The following is a 22221-nucleotide window of genomic DNA, read 5'->3' as shown; positions in this document are numbered from 1 at the left end:
GTAACACGATTTGCAGGCCATGCCCCCAAACTTTGGGCACACGCTTCCAGCACACATAGGGGTCCCGCTCCCGGACTTCAGAAAGTTAGTAAATATGGTATGTCACATGGCTCCACCCACCTCCCCCTTCCCCGTCGAACCTGGCAACAACAAATGCATACACACTTGATGCTTACAGAGTCCCATTGGCAGCAATGTCAGGCTGGGTACACATCAATAAATGTCTGCCCAGTTTAAATTTTGGCTAAAATTGTCAGATTAAACCTGCTCAGATTATATTCTATATCCTAAATTGTGTAAAATTGAGATGACAGGGTTTTGCATTAGGTTATTCAGACAGAAAAAAATAAAATGTATTATATATTATTCTTGCCGACACAGCATAAATTTACTAGAAACTTTACAATCAGAGCAAACTCCTGAAGAACATTTACACTTTCCTGCCACAAACCACAACACAGTAGCTATAGAAAATGAGCAAGAAACACTGGCTAGTAAAACAGCTCTAGATCAGTGCAAAAATAATACACCCATATTTAAATGAATTCCATTCTTAAACTACCACAGACCTATTAGCGAAAACTCATAAAATGTTGTACCCTAATATTATGTTAATTCCAGGATAAACTCCTCCTTGCATAAAATAATAATGTTCCTATAAATGAAATACACTGTTTTTCAGTGTGCAAATAGCACTGGGAGCTGAGGCAGCCTAACCAGGTCTGCATTCTTTACAGTGTGGCCTGGAGGAGGAGGAGGAGTAAATCGTCTGTGGGGGAGAGGATGTGTAAGTACTCCAGTAACACACCCAACTTCAGCCACACATTTCAAAAGTGTACAGGAAAAGGCGTCTGGAGACCAGCAGGTAAGGGATTCCACTCTAATAACTAAAGGCATGTAGCTGTATCAGCTGCGCAATAAGCACCTAGATTACATTTGGCGAGCTCATAAACCATGTTTTATCTAGAGGTACTATTTACTGTATTACCAGGAGCAGCCACTGCATGACTGTGACACCAGCTCTAATTCAGAATACTGTACCAGCCAAAAGGAAAGTAAGGACAGTAAGGCTTATCTAACTGCGTGCAGCTCCCGTGCTTTCTTATTGTTCTAGAATGTAAGCATGTAAAATATCAAAGCTTTACACTGCAAAATGCAAAGAAATTGGTCATTTGTTTTAAGCAGCCCATACACGCTGCTCTGTGGGCGTGCTGTACTAGCACATTGCAATGTGATGAAACCTAAGTACAAAAAGTATGTGCAAGCACATACTTTTTGTACTTAGGTTTCATCAAATTGCATCCACAACGGATGCACATGCAATGCAATGTGATCCGTGCTAGTACAGCACGGAAAGCACGCCCTTATAGCAGCGTGTATGGGCTGCTTCCGAACTAGCACAAGATCAGTTAGTTCCTGATTGGTTGCTATTGGTCACATCTTCACCTTGTTAGTAAATACAGTGCATGTGCAACTTATTTAACCCTTGTTAGAGAAAGCACATTCATCTCTCTCTATGGGCGGGATGTACTAAGGGGAAAATGCGGTAAACCCCCCGTTTTACCGCATTTTCCTATGTATTAAAACCCTGCCGCCTCATTACCGCAGGGAAGGGTATCGCCACCTTTGGGTGGCGATACCCTATAGAAGCCTATGGGCTTCTTTTCGCCCCCGACGCCTCCGCCACAAACCCGCCGACCCCAACTCTCCCCCTCCCTCTGGCTTACCTGGTCCAGGTCCTCTTGGACCCGGAAGGTAAGCCCTTCCTCCCCTAATAACACAGCCGGACGTCCTTCAGGCTGCAGGGGGGAGGAGGAAGCTCCGGGGACCGCCTGCTTAGCTGTCCCCGGCGTGAGGGGAGAGGCAGGCGGCAGGGAGATGACGGAAACCCCCCCCCCTCGCACACCAGAGTACAGGTATCGCGGGGGGGCTCCGTCTCCACATCGCGATGCCAGCCGCATATGTTAGTACATATGCGCTGGCATCGCGGTGGACAGCCGGCGAAGGGCGGCGATGTATATTAATACATCCCGCCCTATATCTACACATGTAGCACCTCTCAGCCAGCTCAGCGAATTGCTAGATTCCCTGAGCTGGCTCACACTGGTGGAGAGGCGCAGCATCTGATGGGGACAGGTGAGCATGTCACATGTACGTGCGTCCCCTTCCCTCGGCGGCAGGGAGCGGCTATCCTGCCCATCTCCGCTTTAGGGAGACGGGCAGGGTTAGTACAGGGTGTGGGCCAGTGGCAAACGCAGGATTTTTAGAAGGGGTTTCCAAATGTAATCCAAAGTCTCCCATTCTGCAGCGCAATGGAGTAAGTACGAGAGTATGGGGGAATGGTAACAGCCCTGAAAATTTGTCTTTTTATACACTGGATACAGTATGGAATACAGTATTAATATTTAACAGTACAGATGGTCTATAGTATAAGCTGTTTCAAACATTTAAATAAGATAAGTGGTCAGGAAAAGGTTAAACATGCCATAATAAATAATTATTACACAGACATAATAGAACCAGTACTGCACTTTCTAAGATCACATTCTCCCACCTCATGTTAAGGCTCCTGTCACTTTCTCCTGGCAGCTACTCTCTGGTCTATTGCGATGTTTGAGGGCTCAGATACACACACACACACACACACACACGACGCTGCTCCCACAGGGTATGTGCATCAGCTCTGCTTTGTCCCTTAAGCTGTGTACACACGGAGCAATATATTGCTCAGCAATCATATTGCTCAGTGTTTTCCATTTTCATCAGCGACCAGTAATGGTCGCTGATGAAAATGACACACTGCCGGGAGAAAAGGCAGGGGAAGTTGCTGGTCGGAGGAGCATGCTCCTCCGACCAACAACCATTAGGGGTCTGAAAACGGGAGCGTGCACCCAACGATTTATCGCCGGTGCACACTCCAATCACTGGCAATATGGACGCGTTGCGACAATATTTCCATCGATTTTATGCTCGTGTGTACGCACCTGATGTGGTGGCAGCTTTATTGATCATATTATTATATACAGTACCAGTGCTATTGTTTTCATAATTGCAGTCACTTGCCAAGAGGAGGGGGGTTTTTGTGCAACCAGAACACCCCCCTGCGCTTGCCTTTGCGGTAGCTATGGGGAGGGAGGCAGCAGAGGGCTCCGTCAGAACGGGGTGCACAAGCCCCCTTCTGGTGGATGGTGAAAGGTGGTGATTGCCGATAGAATCACCAGGAGCAGCAAATTAAATCTAGAACCAGGGTATCCCTGTACTTAAAGCTTTGGAGAGAGATAAACCTCCAACCAATCTGCTTCTAACTGTCAATTTTCAAAAACAGCCAGTAACATGGAGGTTAGGAGATGATTGGCTGGTACTTTATCTCCTTCAATTTTATCTCTCTCCAAAGCTTAGCACATAGTTCTACATTGGTGTTGCCCATATCTTTTCAAATAATATTTAACTTTGTGTGGAAAGAAAGAATAGAACGCCTGATAGTTTACCTGAAGCAAAGCTGGGCACTTATTCTGATAGATGAGTGATAACCCGGATTTCTATGAAATCGGTTCTGTTAATGGAAAATGTGAAGATGCAGGCAGCATAGTGAGAGGTTATGGAGTCATATCCTGAGTCTCCTTACAAGCTCAGTGAATGCAGTACTCTTTTCTACATCTACTAATTAAACTTTTCCACTGTATGTTGGAAGCTGTTTCTAAACCACTAAAGTATAAATAGAATTAAAAGCTGTATTTTAAAATCCACTATAAGGGAACACTTTTTACCATGTAATTTAAAAAAAATCCCTAGATCAAAAACCTTTAGAACTTTATTATGCTCTGGAGCTCTGAATCTATCCTTTATTATTCAAGAGAGTATATAAAATACTTTTATTTTTGTTTAATATGGGGCAGCATGGGTGGCATAGTGGTTAGTAGTACTGCCTCACCGCAGTGGGGTTATCGATTCAGTACCATTGTCATGGTCCGTCTGTGTTTAGTTTGTATGTTCTGCTTGTATGGTCAATTGGGACAAGAATATATGTGAATTAAATTCCTTATAAAATGCTATATAGATGTTGTCAATACATATTGTAATATTTAGCTGGATACACACAAGTTAAATGGGATACGGTCGAATTGTTGACCCCAACTAGGTCGACATTCATTAGGTCGACACTGTTGGGTCGACATACAGCAAGGTCGACAGGGGTCTAGGTCGACACATGACTTAGGTCGACATGGGTTAGATCGGAAGTCAAAAGTTTAGCATGGGTTTTTTGAGCCAACATGTTCCGACAGGCGGTATTTCATGTCCTAACATCCACTAGGGCGTGGTGGGAGAATAAAATAGTGTGCCCGAAGCATCGCGAGCTAAGCGGTGCACTTTAAGTGTCCATGTCGACTGTTTTGACATTTGAGTAAAAAAAAAAACATACTGACCCTTTGACTGTCAACCTAACGCATGTGTCGACCTAGTCCCTTGTCGACCTAGACCCCTGTCGACCTTGACCCATGTCGACCTAGACCCCTGTCAACCTTGCTGTATGTCAACACCATGGTGTCGACCTAATGACTGTCAACCTAGTTGGGGTCGACTGTATGATCCCAACACAGTTAAAAATTTGTTTATGAGACACAAACTTTACATATCTGATGTACTCAATTGTACCAGTAAAAATGTACTGTACACACTAGGTATAGGTTTGTGCCATTATTACTTCCTGCAGAGTCGGCAACAGAAATGCTGCAGCCCGGCACACTCCTGTTTCCCCCTCCCCTATTCCTTCCTGTGTGGTCAGCCATTGGCTCATCTCCACTGTGACTCCTCAGCGTTTTCCAATCCATGTCTCTCCAGCCTCATGTGCTGCTCCAACATGAACCACTGTCTGTTGGAAGGGAGGGCCGCTGACGTCAGCACGGCCATCACAGTGCCTAGTAAGTCTAGACTTAGTGCTGCAAACATGGGGGGGAAACCATTAGACGTTGAGTGGTTGTGAATGGGTTCCCCCTGTGTGTACGGCAGGGGGGACCTTAGCGTGGTGGAGTTTCCCTGATCGCTGGGCTCTGAACATTCCCAGCCAAGCGATCAGATCTGAATCAGGACCAATATGAGTTGGCCATCTGTGCTGAGCCATATATATACTTAAAAGTTTGGACTGTTAGTCCTCCTTGAGGACTGAGTTTGGGAACCACTGTAGAGAAAAGAAAGCAAACAATGAAACTGTACTATAGAGTTCTGTAAAGAAACTAGTATAACATTCTATAACCATAATATATTATCCCTTCATATATTACAGGTATTTTAATCTCCAGTCCTCAAGTACCAACAACAGGGCATGTTTGTGGATTTATTTTAATCATGCACATATAAGAGAATTTGTTTTGCTGGATCAGTAATTATCCCAAAAGGCAAGGGAAAGGGGAATTGAAAGTTCTGCATTGGTAAGCACTCACAGTACTCTTGCCCCTATTGATATGCAGGTTGAGTATCTCTCATCTGTATATCCAAAACCCGGAATATCATGTTTTTTTTTTCTATACTCTTCTGTACGTTTTCATACTCGCCTGGTCCCTCGGTGTCCATCTTCAGAGGCATTCCAGGTCCCAATGATACATTGTGCGGGTGCACTGGTGACATCATGATATCACCTGTGCTCCCACGCAATGCATCATTGGGACTGGGGATGCCGTGGACACCTGGGGGATGCCAGGGGACCGCCTGGGGATCAGGTCAGTGTATAAAATGAAAAAAAAAATCCTTTATCCAAAATGCTCCTGATCCTGAGCATTTCGGATAAGATACTCAACCTGTAGTATTGAAACATTTCCAATTATTCGTGTGGAGGTGCAGCCAAGGGCAATACATTTGGATACATACAAGGTAAATATAAGATTGTCTCTTTTATAGTGTACAAGAAAAATACAATTTTTATTTTTTTCAAATTTACCATTTATTATATATTCATAAAAAAAAAACATAAAAAAAGTGAAATATCAGCGGAGTCCTGTACATAAAATAATGTATAAAAAAAAAGTGACACTGTTTTATCGGTTGGTACAGTGACTATTATTGATCAGCGTGCCCATATTAGTTGGAGTTCTTGTATAATTTAAATATTTTATTACTTGGCCTGCAGAAAATTAGTGTTGATCAATAATGAAGTGGTTCTATTGAGAGTCTAATCGGCTCTATCTACAATATGCAGGTATGATCAGAAGGTCTTCTAAATATTCAACACGGGATAAAAAACCTGATGGTGATTTTGGGCGAGATGTACTAAGCTTGAAACGTGATAAACAGAGAGCCAATCAGCTCCTACCTGCCATGTCATAGGCTGGGTTTGAAAAATGACAGAAGGGAGCTGATTGGTTGGTTGTTTATCACTCTCCATTTTATCACTTTTCAAGGCTTAGTACATCTCGCCTTATATCCCTAGGTGTGTGATTCTGATAGTGACTTCAATAGAAGTGTTTCCTGTTGTGCATTGCCAAGTCTATAGATACAGAAGTGGGGATAAGGTCATTAATTATTAACCTTGATTATATTGGACATGTACTAGTTACTAATTATATTTGGAGAAATATTAATATGATCCTGCTCTTATGCAGTTATTTATTGCTATGGCTTGTGGCCGTAAATAACATGTATATAAAGAAATAGTTACCCTTTATCACAAGTCACATTAATATGCAGATGTTATTATTGACAATGCTTCGATTTGCTCTCAAACGTATGAAAACTGACAAAAACAGTTGTTCAGGCAAGTTGGATAAATCGTTAACCAACTTCTTTAAATGCACATTTTCATCCATTTTCTCGTGTTTGGGAACAAAAAGACGATTGCCATTTGCCCTCATACATTACCAGATTTTTGTTCAAACCAGCCAACAAGTTGGTTCTAAAGATAATCTTTAGGTGTATGGTCAGTTTAAGATCCTAAATATAAAGGCAAGTGATGATTTACAATACATTACTATTTTGATATGGCGGTATAAAGTCAGCTGTATCTAGCTATCATTCTTATTCGTTCTAGCGGTTATTCTAGCACCTTGTGCAGTTCTTCTTCCCTGCCTAGGATGTTGCTCTCTGCTGTGGTGCTTCTAGCACTGTATGGTCTGTATTTCAGCACCGATATGCAGACCAGACCTGTGCTACCAGCACCACAGCAGAGAGTGACACACCAGGCAGGTAAGAGGAACTGCACGGGATTTAAAAGATGTAGGTGCTAGAATGACCACTAGTGTTCCCTGTATCCACAAGTGGGCAATTTCATTAGTGTTCTATACATTTTAGATACAAGTAGAGATTCTTTTACTTTTTTATATTTTAATAAGTGTACTTATACTACTGATCATAATTTGAATTGAGAATCTCACAAATACAGTATATAAATACAGAACAGATGCACACAATGATATATTCAAAATATTGTATGAGATACTTGGGGATTTTGCAGGAAACATGAACAACATGGAGCTGGAAGGGATGGCGGGTTGGTCAGATGAGACTGAGGAACCTAAGAAAGACCCTCCACCTGCAACTTGCTGGGATAAATTCCATAACACCATTTCCAACTGGATGCTTCCCACAGACCTCAGAGACAAGTATCTGGAAAGAGCAAACTGTTTGCCGCCTCCTATTTTCATTATTTCAATCAGCATTGCTGAGGTATGTGGGGAAGCCATAGTATAAAGCCTTACTGACCACCTTTGCTTCAGTGTTTAAGGATGTTTTTACTGTTTGTAAACTAAAATTTACACTTGATCTGACCTTATTTACCCTTTGAGTGCCAACATCTCTGTGAAAAGTGTGCAAAATATCTGCTAAAAATGCCAGCGTCCCTCACATTTGTTATTTAAATTCAAATAAAAAATGTTGTGTAAAAAAAGAAATAATTGGAATTTCTTATATAAGGTAAACATTACAGGTCATTATGATGAATAAAAATGTTTACTTGGTACTTTTCACATCTATTTTGACACATTCAGTTGGCATGCAAAGGGTTAATAACTAGCAAAGCCTTTCAATGTCTTTGATGTTCTGATAACATCGTCATGTCCTCAGCATCACACAAAATAATACAGTACAGTGGGCAGAATGCATCAGGCATCACATTTTACTTGCGATGTATCCCACCACTCCCCCATGCATCGGTGTTTATTTCTGCAGTATGCACAAAGAAAACACAAAGGACAGCTCTAGCGGTAAGAGTTGTCCTTAGCGATGATAGGACTGGGTCCTAAACCTAGAAGTGCTATCTGCGCATGCGTCTAGTGATGCACACGCTGCGGGGGTGCTGGAAGGCATCTGATTTGAATCCTCTCAGTGGGGAAGTGTACTAAAAGCCCATCTAAAGCTGCCATTACCCACGGCATACAAGCCCTAGAATCTTACACAATCCAGGGCGTGGCGCATATGTGGTCCAATGCCAAACCTTTATATTTGCTACTTTGTTGCATAGTTTATATAAATGAATTTCTATATTGCGACAATCTAACAAATAGACCGACTTGCACCTGGATTAAAGAGTAGCATCATACTAGCATGATGTGTATTATATATGGAATTTTGTTTTTTCATTATATGATGAGGATTGTGATCATATGAATGAATAAATAATTCATAGAACAGGAGCAGTTCATTGCTTACTTTTTTTAGGATAGTTGGCAATGTTGGTATTCATATGTGCCCTAAAAATGTATAATTTGCTGTGATCAAATCATTTTTTTCTATCCTTTTAAACATTACCAAATGCTGGGATCACTTGAGGCAAGAGTATTACCACCTAAACCTCTGAAATTTTTTTTTTTTTGCAGGTTTAGTCACAAGTTTAGACAGGCCATGTCGCTCCACGAGGGGGGGAGGGGGGGGGTTGGTGGGTGACACTGCGGTTGCTGGGGCGGATTACCACTGACCAGCACGGGGTGGGGGGTGGGGTCAGTGGGAGCCAGCCGCGGATTACCGCTCGCTGAACAGCACAGGGGGCTCCAGGGGGGCTTGCTGCCGATGATCGGGGGGGTGGGGTTGGTTTGTGGGCAGCGTGTGCTACCCACAAATTAGCGCTAGTCCACGGGGGGGCGGTTTGTACTACTTACCTGCTCCCGGCTGGGAGGATGAATAGTACTTGGGCTTGCAGGTACTTTCTTCTTCCTGCTCTGCTTTCCTCTGGTGGGAGTTTTCCTGCCCAGTACCTCCCTCTAGTGCCCGGTGCCCTAGGCAAATGCCTAAGGCTGCCTAGTGGTGGCGCCGGCCCTGAGTGTAGATAGTAGCAAGTAATTAGGAAGGAGAGGCTTGGAACCATAATGGTTCTGTACAGGGGCGTAGCTAAGGGTTCATGGGCCCTGGTGCGAAAGGTCACCTTGGGGCCCCCCTACATACAACAAAATTAAAATCTCGGTCTGTTTATATTTTAATACATCATTGCCAAGGGGGGTTAATGTCCATTGCCATGGGTTCTTGCTCGTTGCCAAGGGGTTAATATGTGTTGCCAGGGGTTATTGGATGTTGCCAAGTGGTTAAATTTTTTTTTATCAGGGGTTAATGCTCGTTGCCAAGGGGGGTTTATTCCCGTTGCCAAGGGGTTAATACGTATGTGCCCACCCCAGCCACCCGCCCGTACGCTGCTGTTGCTGCCCCTGCCTTACCCTGTGCAGAGAGAGACAGACGCTAGAGTCATTTTTCACTTCCAGCGTCTCTGACAGGGAGCACAGCTCTGCAGCCGCGTTACCAGGAAGTGCAGAGCTGTGCTTCCTGTCAGACGCTAGAGGTGAATTATGACTTCTAGCGTCTGTCTCTGTGTGCAGGGGAAGGCAGGGGCAGCCGTAGCTGACGGGCTGGTGGCCGGAAACATAGGCGCACCGGCAGCTATTGCAGTGCTGCCGGCAGCCTAGTGAGAGCTGAGATGAGGACTCGGAGCAGAGGTATGACCTCTGAGTAACCAGGCCGGACAGTAGCGGGGGCTGGGCCCCCCTGGCTCAGGGACCCGGTCGCAGGTGCGACCGCTGCGACCCCTGTAGCTACGCCACTGGTTCTGTAAACACAGAGGGCAGCTGTTACATAGAAACATAGTTCAGGAGACGGTACATAAAGTAAAATGGATATCTAACAGCTTCTCAGTGTTCGAGTTATGCTGCAGAAGTCGTAGTAGTAGACTGGACAGAGAGTGAATCCAGATCTCCCCCCCCCCCTAAATATATATTTTTGAATGTTAAATACTAGTTACCATCCCATCAAAATGACGGAACAACATAAATGGGAAGTCAGAGCCGATGGCTATGCACTGGGGTATGGGTCATTAGGTCAACCAAACAAAGGTCAACATGCATAGGTCAACCACGCAGGATCGCAGGCCTTGGGTCAACACATAAAGAAAAAGTATGGAGGAATGTGTGGTCATGGTATACGGGGAATTGAGGCTGTGGCATATCTGCTAGCATGTTTAGTGCCACAGAAGTATGGGCCAAGCCACTTCCCGATCGCATCCCATAGAAATTCCCCATTCAATGTGGATTGCACCTGCTTCTGGTACATGTCTTACTTAAGGAACCTCAGGACATTGGCAGACTGTGCTGCTGTTTCCTACAGTACCTGTTCTTTTAGCTCTCACTACCTGCTGCTACAGATGACTAGGCCCTATTGCTGTTTGCTTATATCCCGAAATGTATTTTTCACCCGCTGGCAAATAGTTACATGGTAACCACCTACTTCCAACCATTAAATAAACAGCGCACACCTTTTTTTAGGTCTCATTCTCTGTAATTCATGATAGGATGATGGGACAGTCCTGCCAAAAGCAGGGTGGTTGGGCATATTAAATGACTGATGTAGGGGGTAAGTGACAGAAGGAATGAATAATAGCTGTTTGCAACAGGAACAGAAATAGATTCTTTGATTCCTCGGGGCATCTGTACATATCATTATATAAACTCTGTATGTCTGCCACTAAAGTAATTACGCCTGACCTCTCAAGATGTAAGGGGCGCAAGTCTACGCTATTATCAAAACACAATGTGGAAGCATTGTGGTATATATGTATGTATAGAGGTAAAGAATGTGGACATTTGTGCAGTCATTAGGTCGATCTCTATTGGTCGACAGTCATTAGGTTGACACATGAAAAAGGTCAACATGTGTTCGGTAGACATGGTCAAAAGGTGGACACAAGCAATAGGTCAAAGGTTGACATGAGTTTCTCATGAATTTTTTTCTTAAACTGACTTGTTCATAGTACTTTACCATCCCAGTGGGCATAGAGGTAGAAGAAAATAGTGTGCCCAATGTATGGCAAACGCAGCAGTATATTTACACCAAAAAAGTGAAAAGCCCATGTCAACATTTTGCTTTTGTCAACACTTGTCTATGTCGACCTTTTTCTTGTGTTGGCCTAATGACTGTCGAACGAGACAGTGTCTCCCTAATGACCCATACCCTATTAATACTTCCCAAAATAAGGTGGTGACAATACCCAGGAACGTATACTTTGCACAGAAACAGAAAGTGGCATCGAACCACACAATTTATTCAATGTTAAAGCTGAACTGCGCTTTTTACAAAACTTGTAGTATTACTGTTGTCCTTTTCGGACTTTCTTTTAGTTCAAGAAAAGTGTTTTGATTTTTGCCCTTTTCCTTTATCTTGATGCAGTTGGCTGTGTTTATATACTATGCTGTGTGGATGCCTCAGAAACAGTGGATCACTCTGGATACTGGTGTATGGGATAGCCCCTATATTTACCGCCCAGATAAACGAGAGCAGGCATGGCGATTTATATCTTATATGTTGGTTCATGCGGGGTGAGTCTGAGAGTGTGAACACTTTGTGAAAAATGTACTAAGCGGCAGATTGTCATAACAATTTTCCTCATTAAAACCATACTAAAAGCACATTTACTAAGCAGTAAGTTTAGAAACCAGTTAGAAAAATACCTTCTTCTGACTGCATAGCATGGCAGCATTGTGGAGGCACAAAATTACACAAGGGGCCAAATGTTTTGGGGTGAGGGTTTCAGAAAGTGAGAGATTTTGGGAGAGATTTTACCATTTTTTTTAAAGCAGCAATCCATTACATGGCAAAATAAACCTGGTTTTGCAGTGTAATTGATTGCTGCTTTAAAAGAATGGGAAAACTCTCCCAAAATCTCTCACTTTCTGAAACTCTCACCCTATTACATTTGACCCAATCTGAAGTAACAGACAATTTGACTGGTTTTACAGACTCCTTGGATCACTGACTGAGACATTACAACATTCATTAGCCTGAATGTCAGAAACATGGGGAGATATTTAATAGGGTGAGAGATTCAGAGAGTGAGAGATTTTGCAGTGTACATGATTGCCGCTTAAAAAAAACTGGAGATTTCTTCCCAAATTTCTCACTTTCTGAATCTCTCATCCTATTAAATCTCACCCATGGAGTCGTGACACCATGCTGAGATGGCTGCAAATCAATTTGGGGTCAGGAGCCGCAGTTTAAAACTGCTGCTCTAGAGCAGTGGTTCCCAACCTCTGTCCTCAAGTACCCCCAACAATTCATGTTTTCCAGGTCACCTGGTAGGTGCACAGATGGACTCCTTATTCACTGATACAATTTAAGAGATGCTCATGTGGAGCTAATTATTTCACCTGTGATTCTGCGTGGAGACCTGCAAAACGTGAACCGTTGGGGGTACTTGAGGACCAAGGTTTGGAACCACTGCTCTAGAGTAGAAGATGACAAGCAGTAGTCTTTTATATTAGTTTTATTGTTATGTATCCAGAGCAGTACATTACTGCAGGGCTATAGTATTTATAAAAGGTACTGATAATGCTTTACTTGTGGTGAATGGGTTATACTGTCATGGGCAAGTGGCAACCCATGGGAGTGTGGACCAGGCATACAGTATGATAATACAGATGAGTATATAAAATATGTATGTTGATCATCCACAGAGTACAGCACATCATTGGCAACCTATTCCTCCAGCTTTTTCTTGGAATCCCATTGGAATTGGTTCACAAAGGCCATCGGATCGGATTGGTGTACCTGGCTGGCGTCATTGGAGGTAAGTGCTATGACTGGTGACTAGTGCTAAAAATGAAACCTCTGTATTTGTAGGGTATTGAAGATTGCATATCAATCTAAAACAGCATACTGTATGTGTGTGTTGTACGTGCATCCTTTGTCAAAGTTAATAGATGTCATTATTAAACAATTACTTTAATAATAATATACAGTAGATTATTTCCTGCACTGTCCTTTTTTAAATCATAGATGTAATATATCAAATATTTCTCACTATTTTAATAATATTTTCATAAATATGACCCATAAGCATGAATTTGCCTGAATACTGCAATTAATAGAGACACATTTTATTTACTAAATTTTAAATGAAACTCAAATTCAATTAACCCCCATATTTTTTCGGCCAAGAAAAAGTTTTTTGCATTTTAATTTCTTGCTATTCAATTATTCCCTGTTTTGCACCCCAAACAATATCTGCTTTCAGGCAAAATCCCTGGTAATAGCCACTGGTGGCCATGCTTCAGGGCTAATTGTATAGGGGATCAATTAATCTACGGTAAATTACCATGGCTAAATTAATCCCCTTCCCAAACTGTAGAAAGAAAACAACACTGAATGTTCTTTGGAGATACTGATACCTGTGTGATTTTTTTTTTGTCAGCTTACTGGATTTGACAAAACAAGGTAGTAAAGTTAAACAAGATGTTTTTATATTTCTGAGCACTGCTGAAATTCCCTGTAGATATATTCAGGGGACACAAAACATTTTCAGATATCCTTCCCCAAAATGTGTGTTTTGGCGGCATACTTTAGATTTACCTGAAGAATAAACATGTTGGGTGACATTTAATGGGATGGGGTATCCTGACTTTTGTAATTTTTAGTCAAAAAAACTTCAGAATTTGCATGTTTTTCCAAAATCGCAACTGAATAGGATGCAAATTGCCATAAAAATAGCACATTATCATCCAGATGTTTTCCCATTAGAAAATATACAATTCGCAATTTAATAGGATCCGATTTTGATAAAAACTCTACCAAAAATCGCAACACAAGCAGACCAGGTTCATTAAAAGTAAAAAAAAAAACCTTGTGGGGTCCCCTTCCTGAGCATAACCAGCCCCAAGCTCAAAGAGCTGGTCCTGGTTCCCCTTAATTTTTTAAAACCAGCACCAGGCTTAAGGGCCGCTCCTGGTTTCCAAAATACAGGGGACCAAATGAGTAGGGGTCCCCCGTATTTCAAGAACCAGCACCAGGCCCAACCAGCCAGCAGGGTAATGCCACAACCGGGGGGGGCGACACAACTATTTTTCACCATATAACAGCCGATCCCCACCACAAAAGGCACATCGTGGACAGCCTGGGCAGGTAAATTCTGGAGGGGTGGACCCCTTTATTGAGGGGTTCCCACTTCCCCAGGCTGACTGGTCAGGGGGTAAATGTATTGGCAGGGGGGACTTGTATAAAAAGTCTCCCCCCGGCTGGGGCTGGTTGGGCCCATTGCTGGTTTTTGTCACCTGTATTTTGGGAACCAGGACCGCATATTCGCAACCCATTAAATAGTCGATTTTTTTCAAGTAATTCAAAGATTTCAGAACCTTACTAAAAATTGCATTGCATTAAATCTCACCCGTTGTGTTTTCAGAGGACTAAATAATTTATTTGTAGTTGTGACAATAGCTGCTTATACCGTACTTCAACTTTGTAAAAGTTAAAATTTTAGTGGCAGATTCAATTATGTGTGAGGGTCTGTCAGAACCTTATATAGTCTGCAACTGGGCACAATACAGGTTATGGCTTGTATGTGCCAGATGCTTACTCTGCCATGTTATTCAGACGTTGTTTATTGTTTGAATACTCCAAGGTACCATTGGCATGACAATGGCATTGCAACCCAAGTGGTAGCTTGGGGGAGACGGCGCTGTAGGGGTGCATGATCTCAGCCAATTCCAATGGGTCTTGCAATCTGTATGGAATCTACTGAAAATTTCCCTACAAAAATGACTGCCACCTTGGAGAAGACAGATGCTAGAGGTCCTACTAGGTAGCATATATCACTACTCCTGGCAATGAGCATGAAACCCCTGGCAGCAAGCATTTAGGTAAAAAAAATATTATACATGTATAAGGTGGGGAAAGTAGAATTTGTAGTTACGCCACTGCAAGGAACTATGCTGACTTCAATGCCATTCCTACTTGTTCAATACCGTTTTTTCGCACATGAATCTCCAATATTTGTCCGTTCATATTTTGCGATGTCGTAAACTTAAGCATGGATATATTTACAGTATGTGTTATTAGTGATTTATTTTATTTTACCAGGCTCTCTAGCCAGTTCCATCTTTGATCCCCACCTGGCTCTGGTTGGTGCCTCTGGGGGAGTCTATGCCTTAATTGGAGGCTACTTCATGAATGTCATAGTGGTGAGTTTAAACTTTAATTTGAGCACTCTTTCGGTATAGGGGCTGATAATTTATTTTAAATTAATGATTTCCACACAGTAGATGTCTAGCATGTCCATAAAGCTTAATCAAACTGAAAACAGTCCAGCTATAAAATTAACATGCTGTTGTTTGTCACAGTTAACATACGTGCACTTACAACAGGGCTCGACAAACCTCGGGGGCCAGGTCGCCACGGCGACCAGATTCTGCTTCCTGTTGACCAGATTTTCTTGGGGAGGAAGCAGAATCTGGTCATGGCCGGGTGCACTTGCAGTAACCACCGGGTAGAGATGCCATCAATCTACAGTACGGCGGGATGAGAGCAGGTCCGCTGTGGTATCGGGAGCCAATCACAGATTGCGGTTTGGCAGCCAATCAGGAGCGGCAACGGTAGCTCCTGATTGTCTGTCAAACCACTGTGAGCTCCAATCTAGCGCGAGTTTCGAAATAGCCATGGTGGCAGTGGGGTAACTTTAATGCTGTAGCTGCTCGCGCCTGTCCTGGCAGCTCTGCGAGGAACTGAGCCGCCCCACTGCCACGCAACAGAGCCTATCCCACTGCCGCACAACAGAGCTGCCCGCTCCCGACCCAAGTGGGGAGGAGACAGAGATGGATACAGAGGGGGCGATCGCCCCTCTTAGGCAGCCAGAAGTCCTGCTCCCTCCCCTCCTCTGGCGCATCGCTCACTGACAGACACCCAAAGCCTGCATGTCTGTGCTGCTTTCTCTGTCACTGTCCGCTGGAGAGTGTCCAGCACCCGGCAGCACAGACTGCAGGTCCGGGTCCACCTCCCTGCAGTAGCACTCCTAGCACATTGTGCCTGCTCTGAGCTGAACTCTGGGAGATCCTAGACTGGGGCTGTTTAGACACTCCTCCAATCCCAGCGGTGGCCGGTAGGCCTCGCTCCAACACATGGACCAGAGACTGAGACTCCTAATTCCAGCCAGGGAGCAGAGGAGCTTCTGCTGAGGGTACCAGGGACTGAGCACAGTGTGTGTCACGGTCAGGAGTAGAAGCTCTGCAGGTTGCAGCACAATATGTGTCAGGGAGGGGAGGCTCTGCAGGCTGTGGCACAATATGTGTTAGGGAGGAGAGGCTCTGCAGGCTGCCATATCAACCCCTATCCCCTCTCACAGTACAGGCTGCCTAAAGAACGCATCAGCGTACAGCACCAAACTTAGAAAGAACCCATCATTCTAAATACCGCAGCCGGACTGGACAAAACATATGCTGTGCTGCGGGGCCTAAATAAAGCTTGAAAGCGTTGCTGCCAGTAGTCTAGGGACCTGCTCATCCTGCAAGGCAGCGGTGTAGGTATTGTTCATCGGAGGGAAGAGAGGGGATGGCAGAGTGCCCCTGGTCCCTGCATGTGTGTGACTGGGAGGGGGGGGGGGGGGGGGGGGGGGCTAGCCCTCCCTATAAGTCTGGATCCGCCACTGGGTGGAGAGAGCGGCATTAGTTGTGTTAAGAACTTGAAATGTGTGAGCTGCGGGGGGGGGGGGGGGAGCTGCATCAGGGAAAGAGCTGCATTGGGTATGGCATCAGGGAGAGAACTGCATCAGGGGTATGGCATCAGTGTGAGGGATTCAGTACTGAATCCCGGCGTTCAGAATCCCGACGCCGGAATCCCGACAGCCAAAATCCCGACAAGGGGGGGGCGTGGATCGCCCCCCCCCCCCCCTGCGGGCTCGCTGCGCTCGCCACGCAGCGGGCCCGGTGCCTCGCTACGCTCGGCACACTAATTTATTCTCCCTCCAGGGGTGTCGTGGACACCCACGGAGGGAGAATGTGTCCGGATTTCGGCGGTCGGGATTCCGGCGTCGGGATTCTGAACGCCGGGATCCCGACCGCCGGGATTTTAACTGCATCCCAGTGTGAGAGCTGAGTCAGGGATATGGCCTCAGCGGGAGAGATGCACCACTGCGCAGTGGACCTGCTCACATACACCTGGGTGGATTGATGACTTCTCTGCCTGGCTGTTACCCTGGATGGTAAAGGCAGGGAGGAGGAGGGATAATTCCCCATAGCAACGAGCATGTTTAACCCGTGGTACTGCATGTTAACCCCTGGTATCAAGCATGTGGCTCCTACTTTTTCATCCTGGCTCCTAGATTTTAAAGAGATTTGTCAAGCCCTGACTTACAATCATGCATCACTCCAGTGAGTATGATACTTAACAGGGAGCCATTGGCGTCAAGTAATCAATAAGGCCCTTAGCGAACTAATCGCTTCCTAGTAAGTAACAGATGCATCGAAGCCTAAGCTTCCACTTGGTGGCCCTGCATTGTGCAATGTATACATCAACACCAGCTTGCAAACCACATAAACTGTAATCTAATTAATTGGCCCATAAAGTTCAGTGTTTTCGATGTACACACATAACATAACTGGAAGAGCTTGCATTTACATGTTATTTCTTTCCACAGAATTTCAAAAATATGGTACCTCTGTTTGGGATTTTTAGAATATTGGTCATTGTACTTATAGGTAAGTGCTGCCATATTTTATTTCTTATATATTTGTCGTCTGTTTGTCCAGTATGCATTCCGACACTGTTGGACAGATTTGGACAAAACCAACACAAGGTTGCTTGATTGGGTCCAGATTAGGTTTACGGCCACTAAAACCCCCAGTCTCAGTGCCATCTTTCCCACTGGGAAAGATGGCACTGTCGAGGGGAGCAGCGGTGGCTGTAAGCTTGTAGCGCTATTTGCCAGGCGCAGGTGGGGGAAGGAAACACTGCTGAATTTGAAAAGACTGGCCCCTTATTACCTTGCCCCTCATCACATCATCCCCTCTCACCTCACCCCCGCTCTCCTCCTGTCTCCTCTAACCCACCACCCTCTCTTTATCACTCCCCTCTCTGGCACCCCTCTTTTTCTCTCAACCCCACCCCGTCTTTCCTCTTTGTCACTCGCTCCCTGTCCCCATATTTTCTCTCTTATTTGTCTCTCTCCCGTGCTCTCTATACCTCACCCCATGTCTCTGTCACCCTCTCTTCCCTGCTGTCTCCTTCCAACTCTATAGCTCTCTCCTCTTGCCTCCCCTCTATTCTTTCTCTCTCCTCTGCTCTCTTCCCCATGCCTGCTCTCTTTCTCTCAACCCTCCTCCTCATTCTCACCTCTTTCTTTTTTTTGCCTCTAGTTTCTTTCTCTCCTCCCTCTCTCTCCTCCCTACCTCTTTCCCTATGCTGGGAGCAGCAGGAGGCACAGTGGCTGCCGACGCCCGAGAGGAGACCCGTCACTGCCGCCGTTTGAATAGCAGGAGAGCCATAGCTGCCAGCACTGAAGAGACCAGTCACTACAGCGGTAGGAGCAGGACACCCAGGGCTGCAGGAGACCCAGGGGCTTCAGGCACTTGTAAACATGGGACCTGACAGTGCTGGTGAGACCTGCACCCTCTCTCTCTCTATTTCCCTGACACCCTCTCTAAAGCCTTCTCTCTCCCTGACCAGCCCTCTCCCTCGCTCTCTTTTTCTTTCTCCTCTCTCTATTTCAATCTTTCCCTGACACCCTCGTTGTCTCTCACTCCACTCACTCTTTATTCTGCCCCCCAGATAGTAGTGGTATTGTAGTTACAGTGGTGGTGGTGGTGGTGTGGGGCAGGGCTCCTATAAAGATTTTGCTATGGGGCCATGAAAATTCTAGTTACACCCCTGTGTATGTATGAGAGAGGCAGTGTATGGGTGTATATGTGTATAAGGGTCATAGGAGGATAATAGTGATGGGGCCACAGGAAGGCGCAGAAAATGTTTTGGCTGGAGGCGCAAAGTTTCTAATTACACCACTGCATTTTACCAAATAATTATTTTAAGATCTGATGTGTGTTCCTATTGATCTTCTGCTAAATCTTCTGATCTTTCAGGCAGCACGTAAGATCAGAAGATGTAGCAAAAGATCAGCGGGAGCGCACATCTGATCGTGATTGGCTGATTGCCAAAAAAAATTGTTCTGGTGTGTGGGCACCATTATGGATAAAAAGGGGGAAATAGAGAGTCCAGTGATCACACCACTGAGATACAGGGGGAAATTTACTAAGATGATTTATTTAAAAAAAAATTCTTTATTTTTTTCGGTGTATTCATATTTTTGGCATTTACTATGCCAAAAATACAAATATTCGTATTCATATTGATGGGACATTCGTATTTGTATTTACAAATACGAATGTCTACACCATCGATAGAATACGACAGGAATCACCATTCAAAAGAATTTGTGGTTCCTGATTTCCTAAGCAGCCATATTGAAAATACGGCTGCTATTTAGTGTAAAACTGCCACGAATATACGGCAGGAAAATACACTTTATTTTCCTGTCGTATTTGGCAGAAGCCTGCACGGATCAGTCAGATCCGTGCAGGCTTTAGTGTTAAAAAAAATTTGTAAAATAAATAAATAAATGAAAAAAATCAGCGTAACCAGCACCAGACTGAAAGAGCCGGGGCCGGTAATTAAAAATCAGGGGACCCGACAAATAGGGGTTCCCCGACTTTTAACAACCAGCCCCAGTCCTCCTCTTGCTCTTTCCCAAAGGAGATGCTGGAGGCCCGAATTGTCACCATACCGGAACCAGGCAAACCGCCTACAGCAGTGCAAAACTATCGCCCCATTGCACTGTTGAACACGGATATTAAAATATTCGCCAAAATGATTGCAAATAGAATATCGCCATTATTACCCAACCTAATCAACCACGACCAAGTGTGCTTTGTGCTGAGTAGGCAAGCGTCTGACAACACACGAAGGGTTATCAACTTGATGGAACACTGTCAATTGCAAGGCTTACCACTGCTAATCCTCTCCCTAGACGCAGAAAAAGCCTTTGACAGGCTTAACTGGGGATATATGAAGGCCACCCTATGACGGTTTGGATTTACAGATAAAATACTACAATCTATTCTAGCGTTATACTCCTCGCCATCGGCCTCAGTGTTCACCAATGGCTGCTCCTCCTCCTCATTTAATATAACAAATGGAACACGCCAAGGCTGCCCCTTATCACCCTTGATGTTCGCATTGGCCATCGAGCCCTTGGCGGAGTGCATTCGATCGATGCAATCTATAGTAGGACCCGAGATAGGTACAGTCTCCCATAAGATTAGCCTCTTCGCTGATGATATTTTACTGTGCCTACTAGAGCCTGAAACTTCCCTTACACATCTACACCATATTCTAGACTCCTACACAAATATCTCTTATTACAAGTTAAACACATGGCAAAACAAAAAAAAACTGAAGAATTAGCGCTTGTGGTGTTCTCATAAATGAAACTCAGTTCATGTGAAGATAATCACAAAGAGTTAATGTCACCAAATGTAGGTATCCAAGCATAAATGGGATTATTGCTAGTAGGGTCCTCAAATAGTCAGGTCCTCAATGGTGGTATATAATATGAAATGACACAATGAAAGAAAAATAGTTCAAACCTTCTTAAACAAATAAATTTAATAAAGATGTGCACTTACAATTTATATGCTTACAAGTTAAACACGACAAAAACCGAGGCCCTTCCAATTAATGTCTCGGAGGAGGTCCTTAGACGCCTGAAAGAAAAATACAAATATTCTTGGCAATCAAAATCGATTAAATACCTGGGGGGTGAATCTCTCTAGAGAAAGTGACTTGATGAGCTGCAACTATGACCCATTATTTGGGGCATTCGAAAAGATTATCAAAGATTGGATGATGCAAGAGATCTCTTGGGTCGGTCAGGTGGCGGCGGCGAAAATGGTTTTACTTCCCAAATTAATGTACCTATTTTGTACCATCCCTAGACCTTTCCCTAAAATCCTGTGTAACAAATTCAACCGCCTAATATCCAAGTATATTTGGGGTGGGGCTAGACCGAGAATAGCTAGGTTGACCCTGACTGCAGCCAAAAATATGGGGGGGTAGCATACCCTGACTTGGAAAAATATCACTCGGCATGTATGCTTAGTCAAGTCAGGGACTGGTTTACCCAGGATACTCCCAAACCCTGGGTATCCATAGAGCAGAATGCTGTACTCCCTTTCTCCCTATCAGAGCTACCCTGGTTGCCCAATATCCTGGCTATCAGGGAAGTAAAGAAGTGTAGGGCGATCCAAACGACCTTGGCTGCTTGGCATAGCCTAATTTCCTATAAACAGGACACGGTATTACCTGCCCTGCAGCTGTCCCTCCACACAATAGCCCTCACAATCCAGGACTTGCAGTTAAATACATGGCAGGAATTGGGCCTTCAGTCCATACAGGATGTTCTCTGGAATGGGAATGTGGCCCCCTTCTCCTACCTCCAATCGAAACACCAAGTCCCGAGGCATGACTTTTATAAGTACCTTCAGCTACGGCATTGGTTACAGAAGTACTTGCCAAAAACTCCAGCACAGATTGGTCTCCCTAAAATACTAACTTTTCTCCTCATGTCTCAATCTACGAAAGGGAATATCTCTTGGTGGTACCAGCACCTACTTAGCGTAGGGCAGAAAGTGAAGTTCACCGCACAGGTTAAATGGGAGAAGGACTTCCCCAACACTTTCAACGAAGGTGTCTGGGAAGCTATTTTCCAGACATGCTTTAAGCTCTCCAGATGTATAAATCATTCAGAAATGTATTATAAATTAATTCATAGATTATATTATACCCCGGAGCATTTGCACAAAATATGGCCTGATGTTTCACCAGGCTGCTGGAGGAACTGCGGAATGGTAGAGGATATCCTACATGTCTTTTGGCTCTGCCCAGCGATTCAACCCCTATGGAGCGAGGTATTCTCACTCATTTCAAAGGTATTGGGAGTAGATATTCCAA

The 22221-nt window shown here is 44.3% G+C and overlaps 1 protein-coding gene across 1 annotated transcript in view; it reads left to right on the top strand.

Annotated features, from left to right (window-relative positions):
- The first annotated feature begins 826 nt into the window (after nt 1-826).
- The window catches only part of RHBDL2 (rhomboid like 2), a 28783-nt gene continuing 7388 nt past the window's right edge, over nt 827-22221 (top strand). Inside the window, exons 1-7 of the mRNA XM_083171137.1 lie at nt 827-865; nt 5282-5426; nt 7442-7653; nt 11629-11777; nt 12912-13024; nt 15310-15410; nt 17858-17918. Of these exons, the coding sequence (XP_083027263.1) occupies nt 7447-7653; nt 11629-11777; nt 12912-13024; nt 15310-15410; nt 17858-17918 (631 nt within the window). The 5' untranslated portion in view covers nt 827-865; nt 5282-5426; nt 7442-7446. The remainder of the gene's footprint in view (nt 866-5281; nt 5427-7441; nt 7654-11628; nt 11778-12911; nt 13025-15309; nt 15411-17857; nt 17919-22221) is intronic.

The sequence above is a fragment of the Crinia signifera genome, chromosome 2, assembly GCF_055691185.1.
Source record: "Crinia signifera chromosome 2, ASM5569118v1, whole genome shotgun sequence".
In the NCBI taxonomy this organism is placed as follows: Eukaryota; Metazoa; Chordata; class Amphibia; order Anura; family Myobatrachidae; genus Crinia; species Crinia signifera.
This window is presented reverse-complemented; position numbering and strand designations above follow the sequence as displayed.